Genomic DNA, 20955 nt, shown 5'->3' with positions numbered 1-20955 from the left:
ACTTTTGCCGGAACGGGAGCAGCATAGTATTTCCGTAAGAAACACTAATTTCAGACAGTAGGAAGTCAGTGTTCTTACAGAAATTCAAGCAGCCAGTGTAGACTGCTGGCAAGTTTTTCTGCAAAAGCAGTTGCTTTTGTGGAAAATCTTGCCAATCTAGACACAGCCTTCAAGTATTAAACGCTTGCGCTGGGCCCTGATGTGCTGTGTTCCCGTCACAAGAGGGGTGGCTAGGGCAAATCTGAGCTACTGGCTCGCTCCCAGCCCCTGGCAATTTTCTTGGAAGAGCGGGGGGGGGGGGGGGGTGTCACTTGCAGATTAGCCCACCCCCCCAAAAAAAACCCGTCTGCAGCCCCGCCCAGCGCAGGGATTGGGCTGCATCAGCGCTGCCCTGTGTCCCTCCCAGGCAGGGGCAGGCGGCGTCTCCCTCCCTCGAGACCAAGGGGGAGAGATCTGCTGGGGGGGGGGGGATTTCTCAGGGTGTCCCTCCCCCAGTCTCGCCGCCTAGCGAAGCGAGGGGGCAGCACACGCGCCGAGGGGAGCGGGCGGGAGCGCGCACTGGCCCCCATGAGCGATGAGCGCGCATCCTCCTCTTCTGGGAAGGGAAGGGAAGGGGGCGGGCGAATCGCGCGTGCGCACTAAGGCCAAGGGGGCTGGCTGCTATATAAGCGCGAGGGTGGCACCCAGCCCGCCACAAGCACTAGCCGGAACAGCCGAGTTGTGTGTGTGACGAGCGCGGGCAGGGCGGCAACGATGGTGAAGCGCGTGGCGAACCTGGTGCGTAGCCAATGGCGCCGGCGCGGGCGCCGCGCTCTCCCCGCTGCCTACGGGCTGGGGCGGGTTCGGTTGGGCGGCGGTTGGAACTGCGGCAGCCCGTTGGCTCGCGGGAGCGCGCGCGGCCCCGTCGCGAGGCGGTGCTCTCGGGTCTGAGAGGCCCTGGGGATGGGCCTTGCCCAGTGCACGGCTGGGGGGGGGGGGGCTGCGCCGGGCCTGTGCGGGGAAGGGGGCGCGCTCCGCTCGCCACTGCCCCTATCTCCACACACACCTGCTGGGTGTGGCCCTGCGGCCGCTGCCACGGAGCGATGAGCCCGCGCTGGGCCTTGGGTGCGAGTCCGCCGCGCGTGTGCTACGGCCCGGCTTGGAGTCCACCTGTCAGCTCACACCTGCGCCTTTCCCTGGGCCCCGCGCGGCACGTGGCGGGGCCCCACGTAGCTGCCTGGGGGGGTCTCGATTCAAACGGTGCACAGCACCATTGCTCTCCCCCCCCCCCACCCAGCCCGCAGGGCGTTGCATGGGCTAGAGGGGCGCTCAGCTGCGGGGACACGAGCAAGGCTCTTCCCATGCGAATTCTGCGCTTGGGGCGCAAGCTGTAGTAGCGACAGCGAGGGTGGGAGCCGTCTGTGGTCTGCAGCAGTTTAATTAGAAAGCTGAAGCGAAAACTGATAGGCTGTGTTGACACTGGGCCACTTAGTCCGGAAAATCAGCTGCTTTTCTGGAATAAGCTGCGAGCTGTCTACACTGGCTCTTGAATTTCCGGAAAAGCAACGATGCTCTACTGTACAAAATCAGCCGCTATTCCGGAAAAACTATTCTGCTCCCACTCGGGCATAAGTCCTTATTCTGGAACACTGTTCCGGAAAAGGGCCAGTGTAGACAGCCCAGTAGTCTTTCCCGGAAAAAAGCCCCGATCGTGAAAATGGCGATCGGGGCTCTTTTCCAGAAAAGCGCGTCTACATTGGCTACAGATGCTTTTCCGGGAAAAGGGCATTTCTAGAAAAGCAGCCTGCCAATATAGACGCTCTTTTTCTGGAAAAACTGAAAACGGAATAGTATTCCGTTTTAAGCAGTTCCGGAAATTCATGCCAGTGTAGACACAGCCATAGTGTAAGCTCTGCCTGATGTCGAAATATAGCTTCTTACCTGCCACTAACAACAAGAGCATTTTCAAGTGAAAGCACAAATTTGTTTACACTGCGCAGATGATTCATTGATGATACTGGTTCCATGTCATCTCCATTAGATTTGCTGCTAGTGTGATAGTGTAATGATTACAAGAAGCATGCAGATTCCCTTCTTTGGGGAGGGCCTCAGGTCTAGGATTCTTGTTGTTCATCTGTGCTAGTAGCTTTGCTCAGTAGCCTGGAAACTAACATAAGAATGGCCATACTGGGTCAGACAATGTCCATGCAGCTTAGTATCCTGTCTTCTGATAGCGGCCAATGACAGATACTCCAGAAGGAGTGAACGAACAGGTAATCAAGTGATCCATGCCCTGTCCCCCATTTCCAGCTTCTGACATACAGAGCCTACTGGCAACATTCCTGCCCATCCTGGCTAATAAGACTTGATGGACCTAACCTCCATGAATGTATCTAGTCCTTTCTTAGACTCTGTTAAAGTCCTGGGCTTCTCAACATCCTCTGACAAGGAGTTCCACAAGTTGATTGTGTTGTGTGAAGAAAAACGTCCTTTTATTTGTTTTAAATCTACTATTTTATTTGACACCTAGTTATGTTATGGGAAAAAGTAAAATAACTTTCCCTTAGTCTTTCCCCATAGCTGTCATGAGTTTATAGACCTCTGTCATATCCCCCACCTTGGGACTTTTCAGCTTAGAAAAGAGGAGACTAGTCTTTTTAATCTTTCTTCATATGGCACCTGTTGTGTGTGTGTGTGTGTGTGTGTGTGTGTGTGTGTGTGTGTCTCTCTCTCTCTTTTTCTCTCTCTCTCTCTCTCTCAAAATTAAATAATTACAAACTCCCAAAGTTTCTTAGCCAAGACTCAGAAGGGTGACAGGCAATCTAGGCTAGCGAGTGGGCTGCATGGATAGCCCTTCATTTCGGCTGTAAGAGTTTCGTATCTAAGACAATCATATTTTCTTCCACTATTTGATCTGAGGAAGTGGGTCTGGCACACGAAAGCTCATCACCTAATAAACCATCTTGTTAGTCTTTAAAGTGCTACATAGTCCTGCATTTTGTTTCAGTTACACCAGACTAACAAGGCTACATTTCTATCATTATCCTGGGAGAGGGTCTTTTTTCCAACTGCACTTAGCTTAGAATTTGTGAGGTGTGACAACTGAATAGTAGCAGAGCTTTCATTGGATGCAGAGGAAGCCCATGGCTCTGAGTCCATGTTGTGTGATCAGCACACACTGCTAATATCAGTAGGAAAAACTGTGAGCAGAAACTAGTATAATCTGGCAGCCCCACCCCAGGAAACAATGTCTTGTGGGCCACACACCGAACCCTAGTGGCCTCAGAGTCCCCAGGCTCCACACAGTGCTGCCACTTTGGAGCTTCCCCTCTTCTCCCCCCATCCTCTGTTGCCTTTTTCTGATAGAGGCAGCAAATGGGGGCGGGGGGGGGGAGGGAGGGAGTAATAGTTGTTCATAGCCCTAGTTTATACCTCCTAGATGGATTGCTGCCTATCAATCCACCTTGTAGTGAAGATATGTAGTCCCTTTCCAGAGTTGTGAAAAGGGAGGTGCATGCCTTCAGGATAGCACAGCTCAATACTGAGTGGAGCCCAGAGTACAGGCATTGTGGGATACTGGTGGGAGCCAGTTCTGCAGTTTGTTCCATTGACATTCTGTTCATTTTTTGTCCACAATAAAGGGCTGGGAAAAGTCTCAAATGAAAGCTTTTTATCATCAAAACTGGGCATTTTTCACAACAAATTGACTAGTGAGCATACCAGTGCATATTGCACTATGTATGCTCTGTTTTGTCACCAAAAGGAGGTTTTTTGCAACAAAACTTGTTAGTGTAGAGACATTTTTCTTTAAAATGTTGGAATAGCATGTGGAACAGTATTTATAGGTGCTCAGGTAAGCTAATGCCTCAACCCGTGTTTTAGTGCTCAGTCTCCTAGAGTGTCACCAGATTATCATTCAAAGTAATGCTAGTTCTTACAAAAATTGTATTGGCTCTTTTTTGATCCCTTAACTTCCTGGAATTGTTTGCGGCCATGTACAAGATGTGCCACTAGTTGTCAGAAATAAAGGAGTTTCGTATTGTACAATTTAATTATAGACAGAGACCTTGGTGATTAGTGTCACTACAAATTATCTGAGGTAGCTACTTTGAAATCCAGGCTTTGTAGCAACACACAAATCTGACTTAGCAGTGTGAAAAGTTAGTGGATAAGCATCACCCTGGCTATAGTTAACCAGTGGGGTCTGGAGCTGCAGTGGGCAGGTGAAGGTGCTCCACCCTGGCAACACTTAAGCAGGTAACTGGTGAAATGGAATTTTACATCCCTAATCTTTGAATTCCACAATACAGCAGATTACATAATTTACTTGTTGGCTGAATATTATCCACAGTGAAATGGCATGTGGTTTGTTGTGCCTCTGTTTCATCTGTAGTATACAAGTTGTACTGCTTTTATCCTCCATCTGGTCAAATTTCTGAATTATAACGTTAAAGGAACACAGTAATATCTTAAAGTGGCTTGAATTAGAGGTAAGCAAACCTAGTGGGCTTTTAATTGCCTTCATTTAAATGTTTTGTGTGGGGAAATTATACCCTTTGGCTATGTCTAGACTGCCCCCTCTTGCGCAAAAAATGCAAACGAAGCAAAGCATGGAATATTGCTGTGCCTCATTTGCATAATAGGCTCCATTTTTACACAGAACCCCCCTCTTGCAAGAGCCCCCCTTCTGCATTTTTTTTTCCAGGAAGAACTGCTCTGCAAGAGGGGGTTTTGTGCAAAAAGGAGCTGTGTAGATGTCTCCTTTTTGTGCAAAAGCCTCTTTAATTAAGCAAATGAGGTGTGGTGATATTCCACACTTTGCCTCATTTGCATATATTTTTGCACCAGCGGGGGCAGTATAGACATAACCTGTGAGTCAGGTACTCAGACTTAAGTTGTGGAAGTGACATTCAGCCTTAGTACAAAATATAAATCTGTTTCCCAGAATCCATGGAGTAGTGTTGGCTCAACTGACACACTTTCACAAATGTAGATTGTGTTGTAGGTTTCACTACAAACATCTCTCAGCTCTATCTGCTGCACATGTAAGCTGCTTAAATAGAAGTGACTCCATCCATTCTTTGCTTGTAGAAGACTTGGCTATTAAAACCTGCAATAATTTGCCAGGAGTAGACTTCTTAAAATGTAGCTTAGCCATATACTGTGTGTGGTGTCGCTCTAGGAAGGTAAGACAGTGTTTCTTAGTGGAAAGTGTTGGATTACACATTGATTCACCTAGTTTCCAGTTTGGGTACTGACCTTCACTCCACTTTGTTTGCCCCTTTGCAAAAGTGTGGATATTTACCTGACTTTTGTAAAATGTTTTGAGATTCCCATAAGGATGAAAAACTTGTTCAATGGGAACTATCTGTTCTATTCTCATTATTGTCATCTTGGGTACTCAAAGGAATGAAGATGATGCAATGATTTGGAGTAAGGGTAGGGAATCTAGACAGTTTTATTTTGGTCTTTTCATATGTGTCACATGAAGCTAGGTGCTTTGAAAAATCCAACCAGTGCTTGGAATCTAGAATTACCATGTGGTTAGTGCTCTAATTTTGTCAGCATTTAGTACTGTGAGGTAGTCTTCTACATTGTTATAGTTGGGGTGGAGAGCAGAAATCCTTTCCCTTAGCAGTGCTGAAACCTAAGTTTGCCTTTGTGGTAAATTTTCCAAGACTAACTCAATAAATAACTGCAACATAGAGCTGATCTCTGATTCAGTCTTGAGTTAAATTTACTGATAGAAACTTGAAGCTTGAAGCTGTGATTGAGTGATATTAACATAAGACAGGTATGAATCTTTCTCTTGCTATATCATAGCTTCTGATCAGTGGAAATGAGCCACATTACAGTACATTTAGTTTAGAAACTCACATTGCTAGGCTCATGCCCATTCTTACAGATTCTAGTAGAGCAGTGGCCTCCAACCTTTTTACACCCAAGATCACTTTTTAAATCTCAGAACAGGGGAAGATTTACTGCCCTGTCCCTTCCTTGAAGCCCTGCCCTCTGTTCTCCTCCTGTTCATCACTTACTATCCCCAGGCCTTAATTACACACTCTGATAAACAGTGTGTTTTTAAATTATGCGATATATAAAATTAAAATCACGTGTTTATAGTTATGAAATAAATGGTCTGTTTTTATTCATGCTCTTTAAGTCTAAAATGAGGCATTTATAATTATACATGTTTAATTATCTCTGCAGCTGGGGGCAGGGGAGAGGGAACAGGGCGCCAGTGGGGACAGAGTTCTGTAGCTGGGGGCGGGGTGCCAGTGGCAGCAGAGAGACCTCTGCATCTGCCTCCTCCCAGGATTCCCCCAACCACTCCCCCGAGGGAAGCCAGCACATGCCTCCTCTGGGCCAGACCTCCCTCCCGTCCCTTACATCCCTAGTTTGGTACTGTTGTCTTAGCTAAACTTGTTCTCACCTGACAGCTGACAGAATACTTCATTGTAAGCAGGAGTATTTTTAATATCCAGATGAGATGTTATAACTTTAACTGGCACTGCTGGCTGACAAGAAGCTAAAGGCAAGATAAGAAAATTCTATTTAACTCCACTTTGCTGCTCATACCAGTTTATGCTGTCTTTCTGTTCCTAATAAACAGAACCATGTACATTTATCAGATCCCCTAGTTACTATTCTACTAACTAATGGATTTAACTTTCTGCTTACAAGACTAAACCTGAGCCTGCAGGCAGCTTGAGCTATGTGATGTCAATGATACCTTTCAGTGCTGGTCAACAGTGCTCCTCAACTATAGAGCTTAAATCAGGGTTGGGGAACCTCAGACCCAGGGGCCACATCAGCCACCAATTTGCCAAGGCTCATGGGGGGGGGGGCATTCCCCCCAGCATTGGGGAGTCCATGCTGGCACTCCAGCATCCCTGCTGCCCCACCATGGGGCTAGAACATAGTCTATTTGGCTGGCCCCCCAGGCTCCGGTGTGTGAGGGAAATATGGGGAGTGTCTTTGTCCTCAGTCAGGGGGTGTTAAGCATCTGCTTATCCGATAGTTGACTAGTCCTTATAGGATAGTCAGTCAACTAGATGATTATCTCCCCCCCCCCCCCCCGCCCCCAACCCCCTGGCTGCCTCTATCAGAGGCAGCAAAGGGGGGGGGGGGAGGGAGAGGTATGTCAAAGCAGCAGTGCTGCATGGAGCCCACCTCAGCATTTTAAAGCATCACTGCATGGAGCTGACCCCAGAATCCATGAGGTGCTGCCCCTTTGAAATGCTGCTGTGGCATTTGCATGGAGCCCGGGGTCAGCTGGTGAGTCCCCAGCTAGTTCTGGGGAAATGAGGGCACTCCTGTACGTTTCAAAGCTGGCACACCACTGTGCAGCCCAGAGTCAGCAAGACTTCTGCTGGCCCGGGGCTGCACTTAGAGCTGGGGCTCTTGTACATTTCAAAGGAAGAATACAAAATTCCATGAACTACTTGACTAAAGATGTTGAATATCAAGTAATTGACTAGTTAGGGGCCAGATCAGTGAGGGGTTTGAGGAGGTGGTGGGGGGGGGGGGGGGCTGCTTCATTTGTGTGCAGCCCCTGACTGATTTTTTTTTTCTGTGGGTCAGTGGCTCCCCAATCCATAAGTTCCCCACCCTGGCTTAAATATTTGGAACCTGAAGTTATATCCAGGTTTCATGTCAGAAATGCCTTGTCTTTTGGTTTTTTGAAAGGAGATAGCAGGGTACAGACAAGGGAGAAGGGGATCAATTTTTAAGCCTTACAGATCACCCCTCTGTCTATTTGGTACCCAAAAACCCCGTCTTTACAAAAATGTTTGGTCACATGTTTTCCTCCCTAAATCTTCTGACTTGACAGTTTTTAAAATGCTACTAAACTATTTGTTTAAGTTTTTCCAGTTATTTGAGGGTACTAACAAAACATGACAGTCTTAAATATTTTGGTAATAAACAATAATTTTGGCTTGCAATGTAGGTATGTAATCTTATAGTCTGAACATCTGCTTCCTTCTCTCTGATCTTTTCTTTAGTTAGTGGCATAGGAAGTATTGACACGTCCTGCATAAAAGCACTAAACCTTGCAGGAAAACTTCCCTTTTTTATTTTTTATTTTTTTTTAATTACAAAGGATGATCAGTTTAAGACTGAAGATTATAGAACTGTTTCTTCAGTGCGGCGTGGCTAGATTATATGCTGTTAAAGGATATGTAGCTGAAATGAGAGATGTAATTCCAATCTATGCTTCTTGGACTATGGGAGAGACACTATTGTGCCATGAAAACAAAAGTTATGGCTTCAGTAGTTACAGGCATACCTGTAACTACTGAAGCCCTACCTCTTGTTTTCATGGCACAAAACCTATTGCTTCAGTGGTGTTTCAGATAGGAATGTAAAACTGGCTAAATGTAACCACGTAATGGCTAAAAATCATATCAGTTACACATGATATGGGCTCTGCAGTATAACGCAGAACCCACAGCATGAGTAACCGCTATGATTTTTAGCCATTACATGGTGTAACTGCAGTTTTATATTGCTCTGCTGTATAATATGTAAGCTTTATACTGTAGAGCATGCAGTGATGCCTCCTTGGGAGCAGGGCTGGCAAGGGCTGTTTACCCTGCTCCTGAGGAGGAGGTTCTTCAATCAGCTTTCCTGGAGAGGGGCTGGTAGCCCCTGCTGCTCCCACTCCCAGGGAGCCAGTATATAACCTGCAGTGGGGGCCTGCAATGGATAGGAGCTACTCCAGCCCCTACTAACTAACCAGAATGAGTAAGCCTTACCTGTTGAGTGAGGCTAACTGGTTAACCTTTTACATCTAATTTAAAACTTCTACAGTGTAGGCTGGAGGAACTGGACAAACCTGACTGAAGTTAAAGTGTCATTTTCAAGAACAGTGGACTAGAAACAAACCTTGGGGGACATAAGAAGCTGGATGGGTGTTTCTTGCAGATTAGACTGACAAGGATTCTAAAGAGCTATCCGAGATCCTTATGTATCAAACATGCCAGAACACTGGCAGCATTTGCCTAACTAGTTAGTGCAATAATTTGATTAAAACTGAACAAACTCTTGCCTAACCTGCATGCCAGGTTCCTTTTAATGCAAGCTAAAAAGGAAAATGTAGTCAGTAGTATTGCTTTTCTTTGGCTTTGTGTCAGCCAGTACAACAACTTTCTGCTGTTGGGTAGAAAATTACTACATGAAAATACTTGTTCTTTTGCTGCAGAAGTAAAAGTACTGTAATAGCTTTTGGGTTGCTGAGACACCATCTTTTTGGACTTGTGCTAGTGTGTGTTAGAATCAGTGGATTTCAAAGTCTTGGTATGCAGTGCTGGCTATTGGGATTGAGCAATGAGAATATCCAGTCTGGAAACAGTATGAATTACAAAAGGAAGCTGGTCATAAAGAGATGTGACTGACTTGAGCACACTTGCAAAAATAAAACTTGGTATTGAATCTCTTTTCTACAGGAAGAATTTCAGACCCTATTGAAATGTGCTGGTGATAAGCTTGTAGTTGTTGACTTCTCGGCCACGTGGTGTGGACCATGCAAAATGATAAAACCTTTTTTTCATGTAAGTAATGCCAAACTCAATACTCTGCCAGCTTTTACAGCTGAGACTTGATTATTGCAATGGTATTAGTCAATGGTATTGCTATCCATAATGACCTAGTTTGATATCTGAACTGTCTTGCATTACTTAACACTCATTGAGAGACTAGCAAGAACCTCAGTTGTGACCTATATGTGGTATTCCTAATATGTCCAAATAATTCTTTGCCATGCTCTTAAAGCATTTCCCCCGAAAAGGTGAATTCCTCACAACTTATTGTGGGGATCATAAATTGATAAGGCAAACTAATTCATTTCTCTGGCTCCATAAGACAGTTTTATGTCAAATGACTTTGAAGTAAGGATAAGTACTGTGTAATTCACTAATCAAATAGTTGATGCATTTGTGAAACACCACAGCATTTCAGAGGAACAGCACCACATGGAGCCTCGGGATCAGCTGTGTAGCACTGCCCCTTTGAAACGCCACTGCAGCGTTTCAAAGCGGCAGTGCTGCACGGGACCCTGGGCTCCGTGTGGCACTGCCACTTTGAAGTACAGGCAGTCCCCGGGTTACGTACAAGATAGGGACTGTAGGTTTGTTCTTAAGTTGAATCTGTATGTAAGTCGGAACTGGCATCCAGATTCAGCCGCTGCTGAAACTGACCGCCAGTTCTGACTTACATACAGAATCAACTTAAGAACCCCAGGCGTCCCCAAGTCAGCTTCTGCTGAAACTGATCAGCAGCTGATTCCAGGAAGCCCGGGGCAGAGCAACTCTGCCTCGGGCTTCCTGTAGTCAGCGCTGGTCAGTTTCAGCAGAAGCTGACTTGGGGACGCCTGGGGCAGAGCAGCTGGGGTGCTGCTGGGTTGCTCCAATAGCGCCGCTCCTCGGTGCTACTGGACCAACCCAGCAGCACCCCATCTGCTCTGCCCCAGGCGTCCTGATTCAGCCGCTGCTGGTCAGTTTCAGCAGCGGCTGAAATCAGGACCTGGGGCAGAGCAGCTGGGGTGCTTCCGGGTTGGTCCAGTAGTGCCCAGAGCGGCGCTGCAGGACCAATCGGCAGCGCCCCAGCTGCTCTGCCCCAGGGTCCAAAACAAAAGCCTGGTCTGCTTGGGGGGAGGGCTAAAAATTCAGTTGCACATTTACAAAACTGCTTTTTAACATACCTATTGCTGTATTAGTCATAATTCTGAGGTTCTGCTGTTTCTACTTGTTTTATCAAGAGTAAACATTTGATTAACGAGTCACATATTAAATACTTTCAAGTCCCAGCTGTATTAAAACTTCTGACTTTTCTTTAAACTTTCACAAATTAATTTTCACTTTGAATTTTAAACTTTCACAAATTATAAACTTTCTTCACTGAAAAGGGGAATCTACAATCTATAAAGCTATTAAACAGAAGGGGAATGATATCTTGAGATCTATCTTGAGGAAGAGTACATGTAACTTCCTGCAGACTTGTAAATCTTCCTCCAACTGACTTGCAACTTGATGTTGAAAAATTTTGGCTTACAAATGTGCAAATACAGTCATGCTAGAGACAAATCTGTCACAATGATTTTGTGGTTGAGGGTCCTCTCACTAGTTTTAGTTTAAAGTTGATTAGTGGCGCAAGTTGGCCTTTGAAACTTTTAGTAAATGGCATTCTACTATCAGGACATGTACCACTAACATTACAAGTCATTTTAAGACTAACTGAATTCTTGACATGCCATTTCTCTATGGCAAACAAAATAAGATTGTCCTGAAACATTCTTAAACTAAGCTTATATGAAATAAAAACCAAGTTAACTTTTTTGTTTTAAAACTTTAGAGTCTTTGTGAGAAGTACCCAGACGTAGTATTTCTTGAAGTTGATGTGGATGATGCTCAGGTAAGATGTTCAAATAATACACCAACAGAAAATACTGTGACACAACTTCTGCATTCTAACACTGGGAAACATGTCTCCTAAACTTGATGGCAGTTGCTCACAAAATGGTCAGTGTGTGCAGCAGTGATTTAAAGCAGTGGTTCCCAACCATTTCCAGATGGAGACACATTTTGACAATTCAGGAAGACTTGGTGACTGAAGACAATTCAAAAATGGGGGGGAGGAAGGAGAGCAGAGCCACCTGGGGAGACACTTGGTGATCCTTTTGAAATGTAATGGTGACCCATATTTAGGTCCTGACCCATAGGTTGGGAAACCCTGACTTAGAGCAAGCAATTAGATTGTTTTTCTAAAAGGGGTATCTCGCTCCTCCCCACCTCCACCCCAAGAAATACTAAAGCATTGTCATGTACTCTAATTCCTAACAAACTCTAATTGACAAGAAATTGGTCTACCTGCTAAAATATCTCAATTCTGTAGCCCAGGGCTACTCAACTTTGGAAGCCCCGAGGGCCACAATGATACTCACAGCACATACCAAGTACCGCATCTTAAGTGTTGCTGTGTGTGTGTGTGTGTGTGTGTATGTATGTATGCAAATTGCTTCTTTCACACAGTGCTTCCAGCACTTCCTCCCTTGGGGCTAGAAACACTGACACCCTGTACCCATCTGTTCCAGCCAGCCCCTCCACTTGCGTCTTTCAGTGCTTGCCCTGCCTGGGAGACACCTCCCCATTGTGGAGCATGTTCCCAGTGGAGGCCATGTTCAAAGGATCCCACCTGTGGACCATGTTTTGAGCCCGATGTGTGAGCCCAGTGTGTAAGCCCATGGTCCATGTGTTGAGTAGCCCTTCTGTACCCTTTCAGATCTAAAACTCCTGTAAATTTGTTATTCTCATGCATGGAAGACAAATACCAAGAATGTCTTTAAAAATCTGTTAGTAAGATTTATATAATAGGTGGAGTCCTGTCTTCTTAAAGTGTAAACTTAAATTTGTTTTCAGATCATCAGGGGATGTTTTATGTTCCTAAAAGCCCATACAACAGGTTTTCAGCTGATCCTCTATAGCAGTCAATTGAATTCTTAATATCCCAGCCCATTGCATTCTGGGTTTTTATTATTCTTCCTGTGAAGCATTGGGGGTGGCTATTGCTACAGATGGGACATTGGATGGTAAGGTCTTAGGCAGTGTTCCCTCTAAATGTGTCAGTGTGCAGAATGAATTTTATGTGCACCAATATGGAGCTAATGTATCACTTAAAAGTAATTCTGCACACTGGGGGGGTGAGGAGTTGGGGCAGAGGGTTGCCATGTGGGATAAGGGCTGTAGCTGCATGGGAGTGGGATTTGTGAGCTGCCTAGGCCTGTAATCATGGCCCAGGCAGCTCTGGTTGGTTGGTTTCCAGCCCCTGGAAGGTGAGGGGGATTGTGATGGGGTAGGGGCAGTGTATGATGTCCTCTTTGAGGAGAGGGTGAGACGGGCAGGAAGCTTGACTGAGGGTCCTGCTGGGCTGCTGGCCAGGAGCTGCTTAGGGTAAACACCACCTGGCCAGAGCCTGCACCAGACACCCTAACCCCTCCTGTGCACCAGCCGCAGGTCACATCCCAAACCCACTGCATGCCCATCCTTGTTCACAACTTCTTCCCAGACTCTGCACCCCGGTCTCCTATCTGGAGTGCCTTTTTACACCCAGACTCCAGACCCTCTCCATTAATAGAGAAGCGTAGTCCTTGATCACTTTCCAAATTCTTGGAGTGGCTCCATCAAATTATTGCCCAACCCTGCATTAAGCTCTGATAACCACTCAGCTTCCACTTGGCCCTCATACAAGTGAAAGAACTTAGTACAGGGCTGGGCAAAATATGGCCTGGGGCCAGATCTGGCCTGGAGACCACCCTGCGGGGACCCTCAGACACAGCTGCCATGGTTTAAAACACGGTCCCTGTGGCTCTCTGCTGTGCAGGGAGAGGGAGGCTTCTGTGCAATCTCCTGCCCCAGGCCAATCTCTCTGCTCCTATTGGCTGGAAACAGCCAGGTGGTGTCCCCCTCCCCCCCCCCCAACCTGGAGTTGAGCCACATGGAGGGAGCAGTTTGTATTTTCAAGTGGACGTGGCTGCGGCAGTCAGGGAGCCCCTGTCTGCTGGCCAGGAGCCACTTAGGTAAACTCTTCCCAGCCAGTGCTTGCCTCTGGCACCCCAACACACCTACATCCCAACTTCCTTCCCCAGGTTACTATCCAAATGCTCTGCCCCAGGTGACCACTCTCTCCCAGATCCTGTACCTCCCTCCTACACCCCTCCTCCAGGCCAGAATCCTCTCCTGAACCCATACTCCCTCCCTGGCCTTACACCCCAATCCCCTGACCCAGGTCACAACCCCCTCCTCCACCTAAACACCCTCAGACCCCACACAGTCTCCTGCACCCCAGTCCCTTACCATGTGTGCCCTTCTGCACCCAACATAGACCCTACACCCCTGCCACAGGAAAGTGTGACTCTTGACTACTTTCCAAAATGTTGGAGTGGGCCCTCCCAAAAAAATTATTGCCCATCCCTGATTTAGTAGATGCTTGTATAACGCAGACATTCAGGCCATGTCTCTTCTTGCCAGAGGATTGACACTCTGATCAGTTCTCTGAGGTTCCAGACCCACTGTCAGCGCCAGTACTCCTTGCAATAGCAAGGAGTAAGGCATGTTGATGGGAGTATTTCTTCTATCCTCCTCCTGATGTGGGGCTGCCTAGAAAACTTGTGCCAGGTCCACTGACTCCAGCTACACATTTCAGAGCTAGAGTTGCGTATTTTGCATCACTTTTTCTCCACCAGTTTAGGCCTGGCCTCAGCTGTGAAATGCATTGTATGGAAGAAAGTTAGCTTTCTGTAGTAGTATGCTACTTTCTACAGAAGCAGTCTTGTTGGTCTTAACAAATTCTGCAAGAGGACAACACAATTGCTAGTTGTAAATCTAAAACAGGACTATAGTATGTCAACTACAGATTAGCAAGTAATTACTTGGTTCGCCTTCATTTTCTGTAGTCTTGCACAAGTTTCATTTCCTGTTAATTTGCTGAGCTAAAAATTAAACATTCCACTGATCCTTCTTTTAGGATGTTGCTTCACACTGTGGAGTCCAATGCATGCCAACATTCCACTTTTACAAACGGGGCGAAAAGGTAGGCTTTCAACCTTTTCAGTGATATAGGATTATGAGGGTGGTGTAGGGGGATTCTGGATGCCGAAACACTATTGGTTCTACAATAACTATGTGTAGGGGCTCAAAAGTTTTAGTTTTTTAAACATGGAGCTGCTGGAAGTTATTCTAGGGGAAAAATGGAACGCTGGGGCAGTGACCCTAAACAGAATAGATGTTTCCTGAGTAAGTCTCTGGATAAGAGGTACAGTATGACTGTCTTACAGTAGCTTGCATCTCTTGATCTCATGAGCAACATGGTTCACTTATTCTCTCCCATATTGAGAGCATAAATGGCTTTAAAGTAGCCTCAAGCAAGAACCGGATGATATCTCTGACCCCCTTCCACTCTCAGCAATGGGTCAGTCACTAATGCTGGAACAAACTACTTCTAAATGATCCAGCTGCATGTAATAAATTCAGGCAACACTCTAGGTTTGTTCCAGGTGAATCCTAATGTGACGTTATAACTCAGTGAGCCCTAATGCACTCATCCCAGCTGCAAGACACCTAGACTTAACTTTAATTAGCATTTCTTTCTTTCTGTGACCCAGCTATAACTATACAACCGCTCATAACTTTTCACAAAACAAGCAAACTAATCTCTCATAAATGTGTTTATTCTTGAAGTATTGAATTTGTTACCTCATCTTCAGCCATACACCATAATTTAGTGTCAATTTTTTGACACATCAATCTAAACTCCAGGTGCTGTAAAGAGAACTTGGGCCAAAACTTCTCTTGCGGTCTGTCAACCTAGAGATGAGCTTGTGATGTTTAGTAGCTTTATTTGGTTGTGTTAGGTATGAAATAATTGGATGGCTGTACTAATATTGAACAGGCCCTTCATTCATAATTTGTCACTTTGAATGTTTGCTAGTGTATAATCAGGCTTGCAGACACGCTGCTCATAACGCTTGTACAGGTGAGGAAGGGCCTTCTGGGGTAGGAGCTGTGACTTTCAAAACCTAATTTGGCCATCAGAGAAACATACCTCAAATGTTGAGTGGATTGAGATTGTGGACAAGATGTTAGATTCATTCTAGAATCTCTAGTAACTTTCTCTCTTTAAAGCTAGACCTATCCTGTTGCTGCTGAAGTGTGGAGTCCTATGGCACCTTACAGGCTGACAGATTTATTTGGGCATAAGCTTTCCTGGGTAAAAACCACTTAAGGAATCCTGTGGCATCTTAAGGCTTGTCTATGCAGATACAGGCTAACTTAGACTTATTGCTGCTGAGTCTGTCCCTTGTCCACAAATCTATTTAGCTGAAGAAGGTTTTTAAAGTGCTACCTAAAGTTAGTTCATGTGGATGTGAAGTAGTATAACACCTTAGTGCACTAGGTGAAGACCTGGTCTTGCACACTGTTAACTGCATAGCTTATGTGACCTCTGCAGCCAGTTTTGTGGATAACATGTAAGATATCTGTTAAGAACTTAAGTTGTACAACATTAAACTTAATATTTTGAGAACCCTTTGACATGGGATATGCATAGCTGCTTATGAAATATGTTAAATTTGACGTCTGTATGATAGGAATCAGTAGGAGGTGCTTGGAGAAGAATAAAAGTCTGGCCCAAGGGATGGGTAATACTTTGGGATGGGGCACTGCAGAATGCAAACTTGAAGTATTGTTTTACTTACAAACATAGGACTAAAATGCAAACTTAATTGGCTAACATCACTGTTCTCAATGGCCATTTTGTAACTTTTGTTACAGGTACATGAATTCTCTGGTGCAAACAAAGAGAAGCTGGAAGAGAAGATTACCACGTTCTGCTGATCAACCAGTATGAACAGTTAGTGTTGACTGTTTATATGTGGCCTGTAACTTTTTCTACTTAGAGACTAATCAAGTTAACTAAATATGTATCCAAAAATTCTGTCCCTTCAGACTGTAAATGAGTACAATAAAATGTAAATTCTTCACTTATAGATACTGCTGCCCAATGTGTGAAACTAGGCAGCTTGCATAAGATACAGCTATATTGCTGCTTGGGAGTGGATGACTAGATGGTCCAGTAGAGAAACACATTACCAAATACTAGCTACAAAGTCAATCCCCTCTGTCCATCTGAAATATTCCCTTAAAACTAGATGGCCGTTGTCATTAGCAGGGCTCAACAAATTCTGGAAAACCCTACTTGCCAGACAAGACACGCCACCCTCACCCCCAAAAATGTTTTTAATAGCATAAATTCCTAATAACAGTAATTACTAATGTTGTTGTTAATAACTTGAGTAATATTTATTAAATCTTATAAACCTCTACCTTTTCCCTCTGCTGCCATGTCTCCTCCCCTTGCTCCATCTCCCTTGGTACCTGCTGCCCCCCAACTGTCCTGACTCACTGCCCTTAGCCTTCCTGAGACCTGCACCTCTCCAGTAGCCCTACTCTGATCATGTGAGCTACTCCTCCTCATCCCCTCTCCTAACACCTCCCTCTACACACCTGCCCTGCCTCTCTCCTCTGGTGCTGGTCCCTCCCCTGCAGGTGCCTTCCCTTCTGCTTCACCCCCAGAATCCCCTGGCACCCACACCCTCCTGGTGCCTCCCCCTTCCCTCACTGCCCCTGCCCCGTTTGCTCTTTTTCCCTGATGCCCACCCCCTCACCACCCTCTGCCCCCGTTCCCCTCATAGCCCTGTGCCCTCACACATGAATTGCTCCATCTTTGCCTTCCTCATGCCCACCCCTTCTTTCTAGCCTTCTCCCAGCACCTCCCCCTCTAACTCCCAGTGCCCTTACTCTCTTCCCTCCCACTGACACCTCCCCTCCTGCCCTTTCCCTCATTGTCTGCACTTGGCCCCCTGGCATTTCTCCCCTATCCCTTGGTGCCTTCCCCTTTCTTCTTCTTCTCCTGACCTCCTCTCCTCCCCTCAGCACAAGCCCCTTCCCCATATTTTTCCCCTCCCCCAGTGCCAGCTCTAGGTTTTTTTTTGCTGCCCCAAGCAAAACACTTCCCCCCCCCCCCCCCCCACTTTTTGAAGTCTTTTACACATGTTTGCATTTTGCAATGGGGTTTTCATTTTTTAGCCCTATAAATAGCAAATAACTTTCATTTGTTTTTTTTCCATAAAGGCAAATGAACTCCCCCTTTCACTTGCTGGATCACAGCAGCCTTTTCTCTGCCCAGCCCCTCCCTATGAACAAGCACCCCATCACTCCTGACCCATAGGGGAAACAGGGTGCAGGGACAGCACAGAACCAGAGGGATGCAGGGAATGGGGGGGGGGCAGTACAGGGAACGGGAGGCACAGCCAGAGAGACGCAGGGTGCGGTGGTGGCACGGGGAACGGGAAGTGCAGAGGGATTGGGGGTCTAGGAGCAGTGCAGGGAATGGGCAGCACAGACTGGGGGGGGGGTAGAGATCGGAGGGGAGCAGGGTGCAAGGGTGGTGCAGAGCCTGAGTGGCAGGGAAGAGGGAGAGCAGGGGGTCTGGAGAGCAGGAGCAGCATGGGGAATGGATGGTGCGGAGACAAAGGGTGCAGTGAGCTGGGTGATTAGCTGGGAGTGGTCTTTCACTGGTGAGGGGGTTGGGCCATGGCAGGACTGGAGCCAGTGGGGCAGGGCCTGGCTGTGCCGCAGCAAGAGCTGAGCTGCTGTGGCTCTTTAAAATCAGTGGGGTCATGTCAAGCCAGTGTCCTGGCATCTGGCTTGTGCCTCACCTCCTCGCGCTGGAGCTTCTCACAGGCAGCCTGGTGCTGAGAATCACTGCGCTTCCCCCTTTCCGGTGGCGCTCTGCTCCTCCGCTCAGCCGGCAGATCGGATGGGGCCACGACGCCCATAGTGCGGGCTTTGGCCAGCCCATCACAACTGCCCACCAGGCCAGTCTGCCCCTGCACTCGCCAGCGGATAAAATCTACTCACCGTGGGCGAGTGCATTTGTTGAGCCCTGCAAGTAGTTATTAAACATGCAAAAGCATGTTTTGCCTTCTGACTAGGTCAAGCAAAATCAGAAATGAGGGGTCCAAGCAACCTTAGCAAGATCGATGTCACCAGCTGACAATGGCTTCATTGTCTGACAAAATTAAAGCTTTTTTCATTTGAGTCTAAACTCTGGTGCTGTCACGAGTCAGGGTCTCATTTATACAGCCTTGCACAGATACAAATGTGGATAAGCATCCACCAGGCTCAACTGATCTGATATGCTTCTGCAGGTCTGTGATTACTAGGTGGGGGGCCCTTATAGGGTGATTTTTGGCAACCTGTTGCACCCTTTCCCTGGGGGGAAGGAGGGAGTTGCCCCTCCTCTGCTTGGCAGTCAGGTGGGGGTGGGGGAGAGAGCCCTGCACAAGAATCTGCTCCATGATCTGCAGAAAACCACATCCACTAATCTATTCTGTACCTTTTAATGACTCCTTGGAGTGCTCAAGGACCCGTATTGCCATGGGGTAGTCCCTTGTTCTCAACTGAAACGGGACCTTGGGCCACTAACAGTACTGTCTTTCCCTGTGGTAAATACAGACAAGCTTGACTCATACAGGGGCCTTGTACTATACCCCTTTAGGGAACAATGCACTGTGGGTTTTTGCATCTGCCTTCCAGAGGGGTTCTGCTGTTAGTCAATTGTTCAGTTATTGGGGTTTGCCTGGTTTCTTTGATTCTCAGGTGATGTGATTTGGTTTTACTAACACCATGTCTCTCCCTAGTCAGAGAGCAGGGTTAACTCTTTAGCAGCCCATGGGTAGCAGTGCAAAGTAAAGGGAAACTGGGGCAAGCACAGTCTTGACAAAATTAGTCAGACTGAGCTCAGCTGACTCAGCAAAGCTAGGAATATATTGAGCAACATCTTGTGCATTAAATCATCAAACAGTACAATACTAGAGTTTGTGGCTAGGAGACTTATTACCTGACTAGCAGGCAAACCCTATTGACTAGGCACTTATAGGAAAGTTCAAGAAATTAAATGATGAATAAAAAGGAAGTAAACAGTTAAATTTGTAGGTTTTTTACTTCAAACATTATTCATGTTGAATAATTCTCATGCATAGTACATTTGAATCAAAATCATAAGGCTTCCATTACACTCTAATTTGAATTAGTGTGATTTGTAACAGTAAAAATTTTCTTGTCCTTAAAGTGAGTTGAATAGGCAACTTGATTTTAGTTGTTAGAAAATATTTATGAACTCTAGTCATAAATCATGACTTTTTTCTGGTGGGGGGGGGGGGGAATTAAACCCTTCACCCAACATATTCCAGTGTGTAAATAGTGCATTGAGTTAACTTAAGTGGCAGGATTGTTTATGCAAAATTTTATATCTGTAGGGGTGTATCAGGCAGGGTCATCCCAATGGGTTCCCAATAGGTCCTCTGAGATATCAGTGATAACCTTTCAGCTGCATGTGCTCCTTGTCTAACTCATTAACCATGCACAGTTAATCAACACAAGACTCAGACCACAAATCAGAAGGATGGAAAGCTCTTGACTAGGTTCATTGCCAAGTGAGGTACAGTAATTGTCTGAACACACTTGCTACTGTGCCATTATACCTATGTAGGCTGTGACAATGGATTAACACCCAAACACTCTGGATTCTAGTGTTGCCTCCATGGTCAGTTGATGACAACCCTCTGGGGTACACTTGTACACATACAAATTACACAATCATGTTACCTAGAGGCAACCATTACCTTCTACATGAGGTTGGATCACAATCATGCTGTCATTTTTAGACCTGGTCCTGAACCTAGATTGGAATGTAATTTGGGAAGAAGGGGGGGGAGAGAGTGGTGGTACCAAGATACACTAGGCATAGGCTGTAAGCACATTCTAGAGTATCTCAGAATATTTCTGTAGTACCAGCCTTGTTCTTGCCAATTTCTGTGAGCAGGGCCTGCCTCTCGCTCACAGCTTAACTCTGCTTTATCTTACAAGTACCTGGCCTGTGATACATGGGCTTGTTTCAGACCTGTTACCTACTGTAATAAGATATCACAAAGCATGACTTTCGTGCAAATAAATCCACAAACTCTTCAGAATATCAAACATGGAGTTTAGTGCTACACTCCCTAGCAGAGTTCTGAATATTGTAAAATTTACAAAACCTCTCAGTGCTGATTGAGTTTAGGCATTAAGTGTCCAGTCCCCCATTCTTCAGGCAGAAGGCTAAGCTGTAGTATGACACTGGGCTAGGGCTCACTTTTGGCCAAAAGTGCTTCCATCTCCATGAAGAGTAGAGCTGCAGAATATAAAATCCCACTGTCAGACTCAAGCCCAACTTGCTATCTTGCTTTTCCTAGCTGACTTCTTAGCCTCTCAAGCAGTGTTCCTTGGCAGTAGATTACTCACATCCCCAACCTTCAGGCAGTTTGTGCAGGTAAGACAGTTGTACTGACAACTGGAAGGCTAAAGCTATTTATACCCAGTG

General features: G+C 46.1%; 1 protein-coding gene across 1 annotated transcript; it reads left to right on the top strand.

The window, feature by feature from the left end:
* Positions 1 to 621: 621 nt before the first annotated feature.
* On the top strand, positions 622 to 16519 carry LOC102459221 (thioredoxin). Its single transcript, XM_006118848.5, has 5 exons — positions 622 to 777; positions 9429 to 9533; positions 11332 to 11391; positions 14500 to 14565; positions 16305 to 16519. Exons 1-5 carry the CDS (start codon positions 754 to 756, stop codon positions 16365 to 16367), a joined length of 318 nt encoding a protein of 105 aa, XP_006118910.2. The 5' UTR covers positions 622 to 753; the 3' UTR covers positions 16368 to 16519.
* The last annotated feature ends 4436 nt before the right edge of the window (positions 16520 to 20955 follow it).

This window comes from Pelodiscus sinensis, chromosome 6, assembly GCF_052426305.1.
Source record: "Pelodiscus sinensis isolate ZL-2025 chromosome 6, ASM5242630v1, whole genome shotgun sequence".
Taxonomy (NCBI): Eukaryota; Metazoa; Chordata; order Testudines; family Trionychidae; genus Pelodiscus; species Pelodiscus sinensis.
The sequence above is the reverse complement of the archived record's forward strand: the minus strand, read 5'-3'. Positions and strand labels throughout refer to the sequence as shown.

Coding starts and splice junctions, on each gene's coding strand:
- LOC102459221 (XM_006118848.5), top strand. CDS start 754: ATGGTGAAGCGCGTGGCGAACCTG. Junction 9,534..11,331: donor TGATAAAACCTTTTTTTCAT/GTAAGTAATGCC, acceptor TTAAAACTTTAG/AGTCTTTGTGAGAAGTACCC. Junction 14,566..16,304: donor TTTACAAACGGGGCGAAAAG/GTAGGCTTTCAA, acceptor CTTTTGTTACAG/GTACATGAATTCTCTGGTGC.